General features: G+C 38.5%; 1 protein-coding gene across 3 annotated transcripts in view; it reads left to right on the top strand.

Moving 5' to 3' along the window:
* ERCC6 (ERCC excision repair 6, chromatin remodeling factor) overlaps positions 1-15,446 on the top strand; it is a 102,010-nt gene extending 86,564 nt beyond the window's left edge. For all 3 annotated transcript variants that reach the window (XM_007526483.3, XM_060191455.1, XM_060191463.1), the window contains 10 exons: positions 2,274-2,369; positions 3,307-3,522; positions 4,383-4,493; positions 4,839-4,958; positions 5,397-5,491; positions 7,074-7,219; positions 7,306-7,980; positions 11,098-11,299; positions 12,004-12,082; positions 12,415-15,446. In XM_007526483.3, the coding sequence (XP_007526545.1) occupies positions 2,274-2,369; positions 3,307-3,522; positions 4,383-4,493; positions 4,839-4,958; positions 5,397-5,491; positions 7,074-7,219; positions 7,306-7,980; positions 11,098-11,299; positions 12,004-12,082; positions 12,415-12,834 (2,160 nt within the window). In that variant the 3' untranslated portion in view covers positions 12,835-15,446. The remainder of the gene's footprint in view (positions 1-2,273; positions 2,370-3,306; positions 3,523-4,382; positions 4,494-4,838; positions 4,959-5,396; positions 5,492-7,073; positions 7,220-7,305; positions 7,981-11,097; positions 11,300-12,003; positions 12,083-12,414) is intronic.
* The last annotated feature ends 1,585 nt before the right edge of the window (positions 15,447-17,031 follow it).

Genomic DNA, 17,031 nt, shown 5'->3' with positions numbered 1-17,031 from the left:
TTAAAGGCATCATCTATTTAATTCTGTGTTAGATAGGTAGGTTTCTGTTTTCTTTCTCTTTCTCTCTCTCTCTCTTTTTTTTTTAAGGTTTTATTTCTTTAGAGAGAGAGAGAGAAAGAACCAGACATCACTCTGGTACATGTGCTGATGGGGATGGAATCCAGGACCTCATGCTTGAGAGTCCAATGCCTTATCCACTGCACCACCTCTTGGACCATGGTTCCTGTTTTCTTAATAGAGGTGACTCACTGCATCTTCTATTCAGTATTTAAATGTAAATACATTATAGACTGTGAATGCTATAACCATAGAGGATCTTAGAGATCTCACATGAAGACTACTTTTTCCCTTTATTTGTGAATAATAGTAGGTCATAAAATTACAGAATATAGTTCATATCACACCTACCACCAGAGTTCTATGCCCCCACCTTCCCAGTAATAACCACCATAGTTCTCACAAATATTTACTTTCATCTCTGCTGCTTTCCTCTCTCCAAAACTCACCTCTGAATTTAGCCCTTGAAATTAGGAAGCTCTCATCTTCCTGTCAGTTACTCAGACCAAATCCTCTGTCCTATGTCATTCCACATCCACTTGTTGCTGTGGTTTTTATCACTGGTTCCTTTCATTTTCTTCTTTGCTTCGTGTTTTCATAAATCTTAGTGTAGACAAGGTCTGACTGGTCTTTCAATCATTTGCATCCCCCCATGTGATCAGCATTGCACATTGTGGCTAGATTACTTTTTCAGGATTCATCTTCTTATCTGCATATATTCAGTGTCCCTCTCCCTACTAGGGAGACTTAACTTACTTGCACTCTTGTGTTTTTGTTGTTGTTGTTGTTGTTGTTGTTGTTACTATGGAGTCTCAGAATGTTTACTATATTCCATGCAGTAGCCAAGGAAGATTCTTGCTGTTTTACAAATGTGCCATTTACCTTTCCATTTGTATATGGGTGTTTTCCATCCTCATTCCATACCCTGCCTCATACTTCTTAGAATGTGTGTGTACACACACACACACACACACACACACACACACACTCACACACTCACACTCTTTCATTTTAAAATTCCACTATGATCTCCACTAAAGTCTTTATAAGGTTGGAGTTCTTCGAGGTTGGGACTGTGTCTTACCTAAACTTACTTGTGATTAGGAAACCCATCTCTACGGACTGTTGGCTGTAGGTGTTGGTTCACAGATAACAGAAATGAAGTTGGTAAAAAGAACGGACTGTTCGCTTTGTTCAGCTCTGAGATGTGGCATCATTTTAGTTATTTTTTTTAAATAGTTATTTAATAGTGACTGACAAGATTGTGGGTTAAGAGGGCTATAATTTCCACCGCCAGAGTTCCACATCCCATCCTCTCCATTGGAAGTTTCCCTATTCTTTATCCCTCTGGGAATAGACCAGAGATCTTTTCGGGGTGTAGAAAGTGGGAAATCTGGCTTCTGCAATTGCTTCTCTGCTGGACATGGGCATTGAAAGGTCGATCCATTTTCCCAACCTGTTTCTATCTTTCCCAAGTGGGGTAGGACTCTGGAGAGGTGAGGTTCCAGGACACATTGGTGAGGTCATCTATCCAGGGAAGTCAGATAGATGTCATGGTAACATCTGCAATTCAGTGGGTGAAAAGCATTAAGATACAAAGCAGAACATATTGTTTAATAATCAGAAACCAAAAGGTAAGCATATAGTAAATGAAAATTGGGGTGTTCATGTTGGAGGCAGTTAGGAAGTCTATTTTACATGTATCCCAAGGGGCCCATTACTACTACTTTTTGCCTGAGCCCAACAGCTAACTTGCAAGTGGGATAAATGTATTGTCTGGGAAGATGGTGTCAGAGTTGGGAATAGGATCAGAAAGCTGGATCAGGGCAAAGAGTAGCCCCTATGTGTGGGAAAAGTATATAAATACCATTAACTGTAAACCCCATTGATCTGACCTAGGGCGAATGTCTATTCATATTCAGCACAGGAGTCTGTGTAACCTCTGGATCCTTGTAGGTCTGAGCTCACATTCCATGGTCATAGCTAGGGACATTCTAGGCTGCACTCATTTCAGGACCAATCTTCCTCAAGTGGCAGAGTATATTGACCCAGCCTTCCTTTGAAGAGTGGGGCAGTTTCTACATTTTGGTTATTTTTATCAGTAAGAATTATAGTATTAAAATTATATATATCATGCTTTTCTTCTAGAAAATTTTCAAGTCTTTTCATCTGTAACTTTTTTAATTACAGTTTTTTTTTTTCTCTCTCTCTCTCAGGTCTTATTTTGTCGTCTTACAGATGAGCAACATAAAGTCTACCAAAATTTCATTGACTCCAAAGAAGTGTATGGCATTCTCAATGGAGACATGCAGGTCAGCTAAATAATAGAAGCTGGAGAAGTGAATTATGGGTCAAGGGAAGTAGAGAATAAAAGGAAACTGGTACTAGTCCAGGATTTCCTGTCCTCCCCTTTAAAACTTCTCCATGCAAACCTTTCCTTAATCCTAAGCCCCTCTGGAACAAGTAGAACATGGTTAAATTCAGCATGCTCCCTTTTTGCCTACACGGTAGCACTGTTAAAACTAACACCACAGGGTCTAGTAGAAGAATCTAGATGCCAGATTCTTGCTACATAATGATCTTTTGCAGAGTGTAGAAAAACAGCTCTGGACTATTAGTGTTAACAGGTGCGCGGAGGAAAAACTGTGAAGAATTTTTCTATAATAATATTTCTGTTAGTGGAAATATACTGTCATATGTATGGTTAAATATCTGATAAACACACACAATAGATTTATAATCAACAAGGGAGTCAGTCGGGAGGTAGTATAGTAGGTTAAGCGCAGGTGACACAAAGCACAAGGACCGGAGTAAGGATCCTGGTTCGAACCCCCAGCTCCCCACCTGCAGGGGAGTCGCTTCACAAGTGGTGAAGCAGGTCTGCAGGTGTCTATCTTTCTCTCCCCCTTTCTGTCTTCCCTTCCTCTCTCCATTTCTCTCTGTCCTATCCAACAAGGACAGCAATAACAACAACATTAGTAACTACAACAATAAAACAACAAGGGCAACAAAAGGAAATAAATATGTTTTTAAAATGCAGACTAGATTTATAATTAGCATTTAGTATAAAGTTTCATATAAACAATTCAACCCTTCTAAGACCTTAGGAGAACTATGGGAGGAAGCTAAGAAAATGGTAAAAAAAATCCTTTTTTTAATCTGTACTTGAACTGTGCCCTTTTCTTCTTTCCTAAGTAAATTTTATTTTATATGGGTAATATGAATGCATATCATTCTTTTATACCATAGATTTTCTCTGGACTTGTAGCCCTAAGGAAGATATGCAACCACCCTGATCTCTTTTCTGGAGGCCCCAAGAATCTCAGAGGTCCTGCAGATGACGTACTAGAGGAAGATCAGTTTGGGTACTGGAAACGATCTGGGAAAATGATAGTTGTTGAGTCCTTGTTGAAAATATGGCACAAGCAGGGCCAGAGAGTATTGCTGTTTTCTCAGTCAAGACAGGTAAGTACATAAATCTTGACAAAAAGGAAGTTGGGAACCTGGAGTTACTTGTTTTTTAAAATGAGATGTAATCCAGGGTCTAGGAACTAGTTCCCCCTTAGAGTACTCACACTTCTCCATGTACAGGGATCTGGATTTGAGCTCCCAGTACTGCCTGGGCATACCATATACAGATTCAGATGAAGTTCCATGAATGGTGGAGTGGTGCTGTGAGGTCTCTTACTCTCTCCCCCCCCCCCTTGTCTCTGCTTAAAATCAAAAAGGAAGCAGTAGGTTTGGGTAGGAGCAAGGCCTCAGTGGACAAAAAAATAAAATGATGAATTCAAAAGCAAATTCACCTGATACTGAGGAAACAGCCTATTAGTCTCTTTGGGAACTTGCTTAAATCATTCTCTAAAGTTAGTACTTGGAATTGTCTTTTAAAAAAAGGTTACATCCCCACATGTAGGGGGAAAGCTTCACAAGTGGTAAAGCAGGGCTACAGGTGTCTTTCTGTCTCTTTCCCTCTCTACCTCCCCTTCCCTTCTCAGTTCCTCTCTATATCCAATAATAAATAAATAAAATAAAATGATTAAAATAATAAGAATCTTAAAAAAAAATTGCTGTGTGACTCTAGTAGGTTTGGACCTAAATTCAAATGCCCAATTGTTTATAAAACTTAGTAGAGAAATACCAAAAATACCCTTGTATTTTATATTTATCTGCTTCAAGCTGCATTGTCTTGTCTACCTCAAAGCAAGAAATCTCTTTTAGTTTAAATCTTTTGGGGAAAATGTAAGTCTACTTACACAAATGTAGAAGCACTTACTGGAATTGTGTATGATTTTTAAACTCTCAACTCCACCTTCTGTTGTAAACAGATGTTGCACATACTTGAAGTATTCCTCAGAGCCCAAAAGTATACCTATCTCAAGATGGATGGTACCACTACAATAGCTTCAAGACAGCCACTGATTTCAAGATATAACGAGGTAGGATGTGAATATAACAGTAAAGTCAAATAAAATATTGTTATAAAAAAAAAACATAAATAACCTGAGCCATTCTTACATCTAGGATTGAGCAGCAGGTGGTGGGAAATTTTTATATCTAAATTCTGTACAATCTATGAAATAGTGGTTTAAAGTTTCCTCCTTGGAAACCCAATTGTTATTCCTAACATATTTGATATTAAAAGAGCTGTGACGCTATAATCTCCAGATATAGCTCCTTCCTTATGTTGGGAATAGATTTCGACACTGTCAAATGTGTAAAAGTAGAGGTAGAGAGTCATACCAATCTTAAATGTGCATGCCAAGTGTTAATCTGTCTTCTAGGACACGTCCATATTTGTGTTTCTTCTGACCACTCGAGTGGGTGGCATAGGAGTGAACTTGACAGGAGCAAACAGAGTCATCATCTATGACCCTGACTGGAACCCAAGCACAGACACACAGGTCTGTTTAAATTTTAAAAGGAGTGTTTCGGTGACTTACAGCATAATGGCTAATATTTGGGTATACTTATATTAGCCGTAACTTGTAGATCACAACTTACTTGTTACCTAGACTTCATCATGGAGGACAACATCTTGTAGCATTACATAGAAAAAAATCTTCCAACAGTTTATCCAAAGTCTCCATTGCTAGATCTGGGGCAAAAAAAGAGAATTTACAGAGTTACAAACACACTGTTTTAGTAGAGATGCCTAAGTCTATCTTGGTCACCTACCTGTTTAACTTATTTAATAGGTTTTAGGTATATATAGTCTCATTAAACAAAATTCTAACTTAGGGAGTGGAAGGAAGTGACCAGCTATCTCTGTTTATTTGTTAGTACTTGTTATTGCGAGGCCTTTATTGAGGCCTCTATTGAGATTTATATCTCTGCTGTAGGCCCGGGAACGAGCATGGAGGATAGGCCAGAAAAAGCAGGTGACGGTATACAGGCTTCTGACTGCAGGCACCATTGAAGAAAAGATCTATCACAGGTCTGTATAGATGGCTGACTACAACTGCTTGACTGGCAGTTGCTCACCTGGCTGTGGTTTGTATAAGATATTGAAGAACTCAAACCAGAGTTTCAAGCGTGATTTCTATATAGTGCTTAAAAAAATCTTTCCATTTTAGAGCAGTGATTGCTATGACTTGATGAATTGGGGGGGCTAGGGGGGGATTTTAATTTTTTCTCTTTTTCATTACTATGGATCCAGTGGGCTGGAGAGACAGCATAATGGTTATACAAACAGCTTTCATGCCTGAGAATCTGAGCTCCCAGGTTTAATCCCCAGCATTATCTTAAGTTTGAGCTGACCAGTACTCTGGTCTCTCTTTCTCTGTGTTTCTTCCTCTCATTTTTCTTTTCTGTTAATAATAAAATAGAGTTAGAAGACCTGTTGCAAAGTTTTCAAAAAACTACCTTTAAACCTGATTGTTTTTCCATTATTTGAGAAATTTTCCTATTATGATGTACTATTAAAAAGAAAAAGGCTTTAAATAGCTGAAGATGAAAGACTAATGATGTTCATAATGAACCACACAAACATGATTAGGGTGGGGGTCCTGGTGGTCTTTGACTCTGATGCTCTGTAGAGAGAGGTTGACCAGTACACCTGTTTCTTCCTCGATGTCTATAATGACTAGGGGCCTGTAGCTAAGTGTCACTTCCACAGTAAAGTAGCGATATTACCAACTTCTCCCTTTCCCTAAGTAAATAATTTATTCTTGAGCCTCACCCCAGCTCCCAAAGGAGCTTCTCCACTTACCATGTGATCTAACAAGTCACATGCACTGGACTGCTCCTGGAATGGCAAGTGTTTTCCCAAGGACTTGATATGAATGAGAGGGCTGGGGTCATTTAAGGCTCAAGTCCTTTGAGAGCTTCCTCTTAGAGATGCACTCCATCACTGGAAAAATAGCTGGCTGGGCATAAATAATAATAACCTACCATTTCTCATTGACATTTGGTAAAATATGAGAAACCACCTGGTTTTTATTTATTTATTTATTTTTTATATTTATTTATTTTTTATTTTCCCTTTTGTTGTCCTTGTTCTATTGTTGTTATAGTTATTGTTGTTCTTGTTGATGTCATCTTTGTTGGATAAGACAGAAAGAAATGGAGAGAGGAAGAGAGATGGGGAGAGAAAAATAGACACATGCAGACCTGCTTGTGAAGCGACTCCCCTGTAGGTGGGGAGCCTGGGGCTTGAACTGGGATCCTTAGGCCCGTCCTTGCGCTTCGCACCGTGTGCGCTTAACCCACTGCACTACCGCCTGACCCCTACCACCTGGTTTTTATGTACTTCCTGATTTGTAATTCACCAACTAAAAGTTTTGCAGATCATTAAGACAGTTGAACAGATACACTTAGTATATCTTTCTTATATTGTTTTATGACTGTTATGTAGACCTAAACATTCTTTCATGGCAGTATATAAATAATAATATACTTTAATTTTATTAATAATAAAGTTCTGTTTGCTCCCATCTTTCCTTTTTCTAAGTTAAGCCAGTGCTTTGTTTTTCAAGTATTCTTTGCTCTTATTTTTAAAATAATTTTTATCTTTTTAGACAAATCTTCAAGCAGTTCTTAACAAATAGAGTGCTAAAAGATCCAAAACAAAGACGATTTTTCAAGTCCAATGATCTGTATGAGCTATTTACTCTGACCAGTCCTGATGCGTCCCAGAGCACTGAAACGAGTGCTATTTTTGCAGGTATACATTAAGCATTGAACTTAAAAAAGTAATCAATTTCATAAGAGTTGTGCAATGTAATACTAACCTGGTTTTCCCGTTAACAGGAACTGGTTCAGATGTTCAGACACCTAAGCACCATTTAAAAAGAAAATCTCCCCCAGCCTTTGAAACAGACCATAATGCTCTAATAAGCCAAACTTTTCCTGATTCTAATGCATCTACAAATGATGCCACATCATCTGAAGAGAAATCTATGACTATAGGAGCTGTAGATCGGGCAGTACCCTCTAACCAAGGTATTCTTCTGGAAGATAGCCCTCAAGCACCTTTCAACTTAACTAGCAATGACAGACTTGAGACTAGACCAGAGGACTCTTCAGTAACTAGTGAAAATGGAGAGTGTTCAGATTCCCTGAAAACCAGCACAATATCCACAACACCTTGTATCAAAACTATTGAAGGAAAGTCTGGTCTTCCTGATAAAAGAGAAAGGTTCCAGATTCAAACAGAGCTGCTTTGTGAAAATAAGCAAATAGAAAATAATTTTTCTAAGCACAAGTCAAAAACAAAGCATAGTATGGCAGAAGAGACCATGGAGAAGCAGTCCAGACGAAAGCAAAAGCCTAAACATTCCAAGCACTGCGGAGATGCCAAGTTTGAAGGAACTCGAATTTCACACCTAGTGAAAAAAAGGCGGTACCAGAAGCAAGACAATGAGAATGAGACCATTGAAAAGAGCAATGATGATTATGTTTTGGAAAAGCTTTTCAAAAAATCAGGTAATCTTTTGCTGAATTTGCCTCTGGTGTGCTAACAGCAGAAAATGAGTAGCTATGTGTGGTAGTAGTGACCGCTAACTGACAATGTAAAAGGACTGTCAAGTGGAAAATTTTCTTCTTATAAAATTCAGATTTGAAATATATTGACATTTAAAAAAAATTTTTTTATTTTTTATTTAAGAAAGGATTAATTAACAAAACCATAGGGTAGGAGGGGGGTACAATTCTACACAGTTCCCACCACCCAATCTCCATTTCCCACCCCCTCCCCTGATAGCTTTCCCACTCTCTATCCCTCTGGGAGCATGGACCCAGGGTCATTGTGGGTTGCAGAAGGTGGAAGGTCTGGCTTCTGTAATTGCTTCCCCGCTGAACATGGGCGTTGACTGGTCGGTCCATACTCCCAGTCTGCCTGTCTCTTTCTCTAGTAGGGTGGGTCTCTGGGGAAGCGGAGCTCCAGGACACATTGGTGGGGTCTTCAGTCTAGGGACGTTTTTGAAAATCATATTCAGCTCTTTTCTGAAGATCTAGAAGAATTTAAAACTTTGGAGAATAATAGTACTTGAATTACAATAATAAAGAAGAGGTATGATGTTTTCAGTAGATTTGTCTTACCTGAACATTAATAGAAGATCTCTCTACATGCTATGTTTACCTAATTTCCCCCCCCCCCCCCAAATACAGGAAATTGAAGTAACAGATCATGGGGGAGAAAGGCAGAAATAGGACTAGAAGCAGGGACTTTGGAAGTAAGAGAGCAAAATTGCCAATATGAAGGGAGAAAAATTATGAAAAGCCTAGTCAACAGTTCCTCAGGACCATAGAGGACTGGGGATCTCACTCAGTTTGGTCAGCCCTGGGAGCATCACCTTGTGCAGACCTTGCAGTTACTGTGTCACAGGATGATGGTCTTCACTCACCAAATCCAGATGCTTATGGTTTTCTGTTCAAGAGGGCAGATTTATGAATGACACTTAGGAACATACCAACTGGGACTGATTTTTTTTTTAACTCCCCACTCCTTCTCATTAGGTCTTTCATTATTTTTATGATTTTATGATTTTTATTATATTTTTATATTTTATTATTTTTCTCCAGTTTATTATTTTTACTATTTAAAAAAATATTTTTATCATTTTATTATTTTTCTCCAGTTATGATCAGTTATCCTTGGGAATTTATTTCTTCCTACTTTTTAACTTTATTTATTTTGCATAGAGATTAAGAAGAATGCTCTTTTATTTGACTGTTTGAAGATAATGCTCCCTTGTCATTTTATACCTTTCCTTTGCTTCTTTTTTTTTTTTTTTTTTTCATCATTGGGGCTTTACTGTTTCAGGCCAGTTTTTATTTTTAGAGATAAAGAAACAGGGAGAAAGACAAAAGACACCACAGCACTGAAGTTTCCATTGGTGTGGTGGGACCTGGACTCAAACCTGAGTCTTGCCTATGACAAAGCAAGTGCACTAAGTAAACTATCTTGTTGTTGCCACCCCACCCCACCCCCCACCTTGCTTGATATCAGGGTTCTTCTTATATGAGTGACAGACCATTTTCAGTGTAGATTCATCCAAAATTCTGCTGTGTGTCCATCCCGATCTTTGAAGGAACCCTGTAGAGTCCTTCCCTATTCACCCATCTGGACCTCCCAGCTCATACTCAACAAAAGATTTTTTTCCCCCCTCCAACTCCAGTATCACTTTATTGAGGAAATGCTGGTTTAATGTGTTGTTGCTGTCACAAGGGCACACTTCCACATCTCCCCCAAATAGGTATCAGTACATTTCACCCTCCATCAAGCCATCAACTGGTTCCTAGACTTAGGTCTCTAGCTTCCCTTTAGTGCTCTTTCCCTCTGTTTGAGTTTTCTGTTACTATTCTAAATTTTCTGATAAGTTGCTTTTTTATCATCATTTTTTCCCCCTTTTAAACATTATTATTTTACTTAATGAGACGGATACAGAGAAAATGACCAGATCACTGCTCCGGCTTATGGTGGTGCTAGGGCTTGAACCTGGGACCTCAGAGCCTCAGGCATGAAAGTCTTTAGCATAACTGTCTCCTCAACTCCTTATTAATGATTTAATAATAGTTTACAAGATAACAAGATTATGAGAGTATAATCTTCCCACCACCAAAGTTGAGAATTCTGTGTGGCTTCCCCAGCCTCCCCCTCAAAACAAACAAAGAACACCATAGTTCTCACAGAGTCTAAGAGATAGTCTGGTTCCTTTTTTTTTTTTTTGCACAAGTTTGTATACTCTATATTCCACATATGAGTGAAGTCGCCCAGTTGCCTTTCAACTCTTATTTCAGTAAGCATAATCGCATAATCATCTGTAGTTCCATCCATTTTGGACCAAAGGAGACAGCATCATCTTTCTTAATTGCAGAGTAGTATTCCATTGAATATTTCACAACTTCATTATCTAATCATTCATCAGTGGGCATTTAGGTTGCTTCCACTCTTGTGACTGGTTTGAGTAATGCAATCATGAACATAGGGGTGCATATATCCCTTTAATGTTTTCATATCTTTGGATATATGACTAGGATTAGATCATAATGTATTTCCATTTTTATTTTTCAAGGACTCTATCATAGTGATTTTTTAGATCTCCTATAATTTTGGATTGTATTTTTCCTTTCAATAAAAAATTTGACTGTTTAAAATTTTGCAGGGGAGTTGACCCATGGCATACCCAGTTGGCCCACACATTACCTAATATTCAAGGACCCAGGGAAGCTTCATGAGTGATAAAGCAGGTCTGCATGTGTCTCTCTCTCCCAGTCTATTTCCCCCTTCTCTCTCAATTTCTCTCTGTCTCTAACCAATAAATAAATGTTAAAAGGAAAATAAAAATGTTCAGGTAGTAGGGAAGACCTTTAAGTTGTGGTTAAAGCATTATGCTTCAGTTATTATCAAATAGGGATAGTTAATAGTGTTTACCTCATAGGATATGGACAAAGGTCAATGGAAATGACATTTATTAATTATCTGGGCCACTTGTTTCATTATTTTTTTCTTTACAACTTACTAGGCTATGTAGAAGGCAAGCACAGTTGTTTACATACTGCATGACTTAACTTTACTGTTTCCTTTGCTCTTCCTAATAGGTGTGCACAGTGTCATGAAACATGATGCAATCATGGATGGAGCCAATCCAGATTATGTGCTAGTGGAGGCAGAGGCCAACCGAGTAGCCCAGGATGCCCTGAAAGCACTGAAACTCTCTCGGCAGAGATGTCTGGGGGCAGTGTCTGGTGTCCCCACCTGGACCGGTCATAGAGGGATTTCTGGTGCACCTGCAGGAATAAAGTAAGATTACTATCCTCCTATGTTTTTGAAAAGATTAAACTATCCAGGCTAGGACTGAATTTGAGACAGGTGTGGATGCTAACTCCATTTTTACCGACAACGGTAGATACTCTTAGGGACAGATTGTGTCAGTCAAATGTAGGCATTTGGGGGAAATTAATTCTTAATCACCTCCCTCACTTTTGTCCTCTTGTTTCCCAAAACAAATATTTCACAGGAGGAGAAGGGATCAGTTTTTCCTGAGAGGCATGCTATTAAAAAATGGTAATACAGAATAATGATTAAGAAATTAACCAGTTCAACAATAAGTTCTCACTTTTCTACTCAATGTGCTCTTTAAGAATCATTTTCCTGTTTAGAATTTGAGGGTAATTTCTGTCATATGTTAAATAACAATCTTAAGTGGTTCTTACTTGAGATGCAGCGACACCTTCCTAGGAGAGTAAGATAAAGGAACTGAAGGAAAATAGAAAAGAAGTGTTATGGATATGAAAGAATAGCCATGGGCTAGGGAGCTGGTGTTGTTTATACAAAGACTTTCATGCCTTTGTCTCCCAGGTCCCAGGTTCAAACACATGTCCCACATAGGGTATAATTGAGTAGCGCTGTGATTTAAAAAAAAAGATTTAGATGAGAATTTCATCTTAGTCACAAAGCAGCATCTGAACTACTTTAGTTTTTGTTTGTTTGTTTTCCTTATTTAGGAGTAGATTTGGTCAGAAAAGAAATTCCAGATTCTCTGTGCAGCATCCTTCTTCTGTATCTACAAAGGAGAAATGCCAGGTAAAATGCTAACCTGTCTGTTTTCCATGCATAAGACCTGCTTGATTAAGAAGCCATGTAATTTTACCCAATTCCAGATGTGAAGAAAACAGCATTTTCCTTCTTATGTTTTTTTAATATATATTTTTAAGGAATACTCCTTAACAATGGGTGAGTTAAGATACTTGACTCTCTTCCTTTCCCCTCGTTCTAGACAAAGCCTTACTCTGTCCCCATCTACAGCATTGCCCAGGGACCATGTTTTGCTTAATGGCCTCTCAGAGCCTTTGGGGAGGTAAGGGAGTCTGATCTATAAGTTAAAATAAATCAAGACCACTGCTTTCTTTTTCCAGGATGGCATCATGAAAAAGGATGGAAAAGATCATGTTTCTGAGCATTTTAGTGGAAAGGGAGAAAATGCAGAATCTTCATCTGGGGCCCTCACTTCATCCTCACTGTTAGCTAAAATGAGAGCTAGAAACCACCTGATTTTGCCCGAACGGCTAGAAAGTGAAAATGTCCACCTTCCAGAGACGTCAGTTCCTCCCCCCTCCACAGACCATGATGACCTTCTGGTAGAAATGAGAAACTTCATTGCTTTTCAGGCACGTGTTGATGGCCAGGCCAGCACTCAGGAAATTCTGCAGGAGTTTGAATCCAAGTTAACAGCCTCACAGTCGTGTGTCTTTCGAGAACTCTTGAGAAATCTGTGCAATTTTCATAGGACTTCTAGTGGTGAAGGAATTTGGAAACTGAAGCCAGAATACTGCTGATCAAAATTACTTTCTAAACTTTAAATAACCTGTGTTAATTGGAAATTCATGATTATTAATTCTATCATGAATAATCGTGTTTGTGAACAGAAGTTGGCCACACTTGTTTACTTTGAATATCTACCTCATAGTTAATTTTTTTTTAAGAAGGAGAAATTCTCCTAAGTGTAAAATAATGCTAAATAACTAAAGGAGAAAACATTCAGGTTTCTTTTGGGGGGGGGGGGCACTATGAATTAAGTTGTAAAATCAGGGACCTAACAGTTAATCCTTGAGACACATTTGTTTCCTTACCCAAAAGATCAAGTCAGGGAGTATATTACTGCTTACTTAGGAGTTTGTGCAGGAGTATTGCAATAATTCTTTTTTACTGGTGCTAAGAACATGTCTTATGTTCAGCAAGATCTGCTCAATAAATTAGTTCCTCAAAATCTGATAACAGCATTATTTTTGGTGCAATTTTTAAGTGTTTAAATCTATTATTTAAACACCCCTCTCCTCTCAGAATATCAAATTTGCTACCTTTGGAGGATCATATTAATTGCCTTTAAATGAGAAATACTTTAAGGTACAGTTCAATTCATAAGTATTTTGTTACTAAAGCATGAGATAACTTGGTAATAAATGATAGGACCTAGATTGCCGTTATCCATGTTTCTCATGTAGTATGCTCAGTTTACACTAACTTTACTGTAAGCAAAGGACATCTTCCCTCCCTTATAGTGGCTCTTTGTTTTTGGAAGATGAAATATGTTGTATTAAAGAAAAAAAAATCAAGCAGAATGAAAAAATGAGGTGTAGTAAAACAGACAGCACGCAGGCACACAAACATCACGGCAGAACCTCTATGATCCTGAGATGACTGCCGTCCAACCCTCTTGTTTGCTTGCATGCTGAGAGGTCACTGCATGGGTAAGGGTGCTGATAACTTCTATATCATTGTTCTTCTCTATGTGTGGTTTTTCCCTCTATTCCTTTGCTTTCACTGTGATTTTCTTTCCTATTCTTAGAAACTTGTTTTTCAGCTACATCTATTCTATTTCTAGCTGTTTCTATATTTCTAATTCTTTGCTGATGCTTTTGACCCTTGGCTTATTTTTTTCCTTTTCTTGTTTCCTTTTCTTCATTATTTCAACATCTCAGCTCTAAAATGTGGTATTCTTAAATTCACTGTATTTCTTTCATTTTGTCTGTAATTGTCATAGTACTTATCATTTCTTGGATTTGCTTTCTCACCATTTTTTTTTAATCTTTTAAGACAGATAACCTGCTTCACTTCTTGTGAAGCGACCCCCCCCCCCCCACATCTGGGAAGCTGCGGGCTTGAACCAGGATCCCACATACGCTTAACCCATTGTGCTACTGCCCAGCCCTGCACCATTGTTTTCTTTCTGGGAGTTGTTGTCTGTTTTAGGTTTTTTGTTTGTTTGCTTTGCTTTACTTTTTATTTTTGTAAGAAAATTGCATTGTCCATGTGCTCATACTAAAGTGCTAATGCAGTTCACAGTTGTGAAGCATTGGAATGTTATATCTGTATTGTTTGAAATCCAGGTTGTATTGAAGTTTGCAAACTCACCAAGTAGAAAATGCCATCAGAAATTATAACTCGCTAAAAGCAGAGTGATCCTTGTTGTCCTTGTCTACCCTGCCACTGGCACTGGAGAGGTCATTGTCCTGCTTGTGTTTCAGTATGGATAGTTGGTTTTTAGCTTCCTCTCCCCTCCCCTGCCCTCCCCCTCGCCTCCTTTCCCCTTCTCTTTCCTTTTCTCTTTTTTTCCCTTCCCTCCCCTCCCCTCTCTTTCTCTCCCCTCCCTTTCCCCTCCCCTTCCCCTGCCTCTCCCCTCCCCTCCCCTCCCCTTTCCTTCCCATCCTTCCTGTCCTGTCCTTTTCTCTTTTTCCCCCTCAATTTCTTGATTTTCATTAGTGACTATAAGGTTTCAAGGGTATAATTTTACACCCATGATAAGTGTAAATCTCCACACCCTCCACCCAAGTTCTGTCCCCCGCCCCCATCCACACCCTAGCATCCACCATACTTCTCACAAAGTTTGAGACAGTTTGATAGCTATAGTATAGTTTTGAACTTTGCCATCATTCATCCCAGAGGGAACAACTTAGAAGACAATGCTCTAAGTGTAATGTCTAAACTAACTTATTCATTTAGATGAAATCTAATTTTGGAAACTTTGAAAGCCTTGTATAATGTAGATAGATTTAATGTATTTAATATATTGGCATCAAGCTACAAATAAAGAATTTAAATTTTTTGTGAAATGTCTTAATTCCTTGGTTAATACATGATATTCTGTCAATCTACTATCACTCTTAACATAATTTCATACTGTGTCTCCCCACCACTCTTAACCCCTAGAGGTATTTTTCCAGGCTACTTTCCATAAATTTACATTTGAAGGTAACATATGGTGAAGATGGTTGCTGCCAGGTTGCCCACTTTCCCCCTTGCTTGACTAATGGAATTCCTGAATTATTTGACTAAATACTACTGAAAGATCCTACTCCTTAGCCTCTCTTGTAGAACACATGAATAAGCAACTTGAATGTAAATAGAACTTCCAGAGTGAGCCCTTAAATAAGGAATTTAGTGTATACTTTTCTTGTCACTCCTCTTTCTTGCTGTCTGGGATGCCAATAGGAGCTTAAGCAGTGACTTGGGGTCAACAAGAAGCCATGTGCTAAGGGTAGAGCAGTTGGCCTGCTGCTCAGACCATGTGGTACTACTGCTTTCTTTTCACCTGATACTTAAGACTGAAATCAATTCCTTACCTGTTGAAACTCCTAGCATCTGGACTCTTACTGGAAGCAGCTAGTTTTGTTTTATACATGTGGTTTACATAAGTGGGATTATTCCATGTTTATTTTGTAACCAACTTCTCATTTAACAGTATGTGCAGTGTGTGTGTGTGTGTGTGTGTGTGTGTGTGTGTGTGTGTGTGTGTGTGTAGTATATAATATATCAGATATGTATAAAATTTATTTGCCCTCAGGGTTATCGATGGAGCTTAGTACCAGCACTGTGAATGCACAGCTTCTGGTGGCCATTTTTTTCTTTTCCTATTAGCATAGAGAAGTTGAAAGAGGAGGAGGGAGGGGTCAGAGAAAGAAAAAGACACCTGCAGACCTGCTTCACCTCTGGTGAACCATTCTCCCCTGCAGGTGAGGAGTGGCTACATGAACCCAGGTCCTTGCACATATGTAATATGTGCCCTTGACCTAACCCGGTGCACCACTGCTCAGCCCTGCAATATATCTTTATGTTCCTTTAATTATGGTCCTGCCTTCACGTACTAAAATTATGTAGGTTTCTAATTTTAGTGCATATATAAATACTGTCTTCAATCCATAGTATTGATAAAAGAGAATCCAATTCTCTATACCCTTGCCAACAAAATATAGTATCAATCTCGGGAGTTTTGGGGTTTCCTTTTTTCTAAAACAATTTTGTAATTAAAATATCTTGTTTCAACTTGAGTTTTCCTGATTACATACACAACGAAGCACTTGCATGTTTACTGGCTATTTGTAGTGCCTCTAGTACAGGCTGCCTGTTTATGGCACTATTTATCTAGTTTTAATATTGCTTATTTGTATTTTAGGGCCCCCCTCCCCTCCAGACAAAAATGAAAAAGCAGTTGTCCCAGCTATTACTGAACAGTTCATTTTTTTCTCCACCCAATGGAAATGTCATTTTATTATATTCAATTTTTTATTTTTCCAGATGATCTAGATGTCTTTTCCACTGACCACACTCTTTTTTTCTTTTCTGTAAGCTTTTCACTATATTTTGTTAATTATTGGCAGGCCCCTTCTACATCTCTTTTAGTCCTTCAAAATAACTTCTCTCTCTTCTTTGCCTTACCGATCTGGATTTTTAATTCAAGCTGACTCTGTTTACATTTCTACTAAAATTGTGTGGCTCTTTTTTTTTTTTTCTCCAGATTTTTAAAAATATTTATTTTATTTATTTATTCCCTTTTGTTGCCCTTGTTTTTTTTTTTATTGTTGTAGTTATTATTGTTGTTGTCGTTGTTGGATAGGACAGAGAGAAATGGAGAGAGGAGGGGAAGACAGAGAGGAGGAGAGAAAGACACCTGCAGACCTGCTTCACCGCCTGTGAAGCGACTCCCCTGCAGGTGGGGAGCCGGGGTTCGAACCGGGATCCTTATGCCGGTCCTTGTG

This window comes from Erinaceus europaeus, chromosome 1 (assembly GCF_950295315.1).
Source record: "Erinaceus europaeus chromosome 1, mEriEur2.1, whole genome shotgun sequence".
In the NCBI taxonomy this organism is placed as follows: Eukaryota; Metazoa; Chordata; class Mammalia; order Eulipotyphla; family Erinaceidae; genus Erinaceus; species Erinaceus europaeus.
The sequence above is the reverse complement of the archived record's forward strand: the minus strand, read 5'-3'. Positions and strand labels throughout refer to the sequence as shown.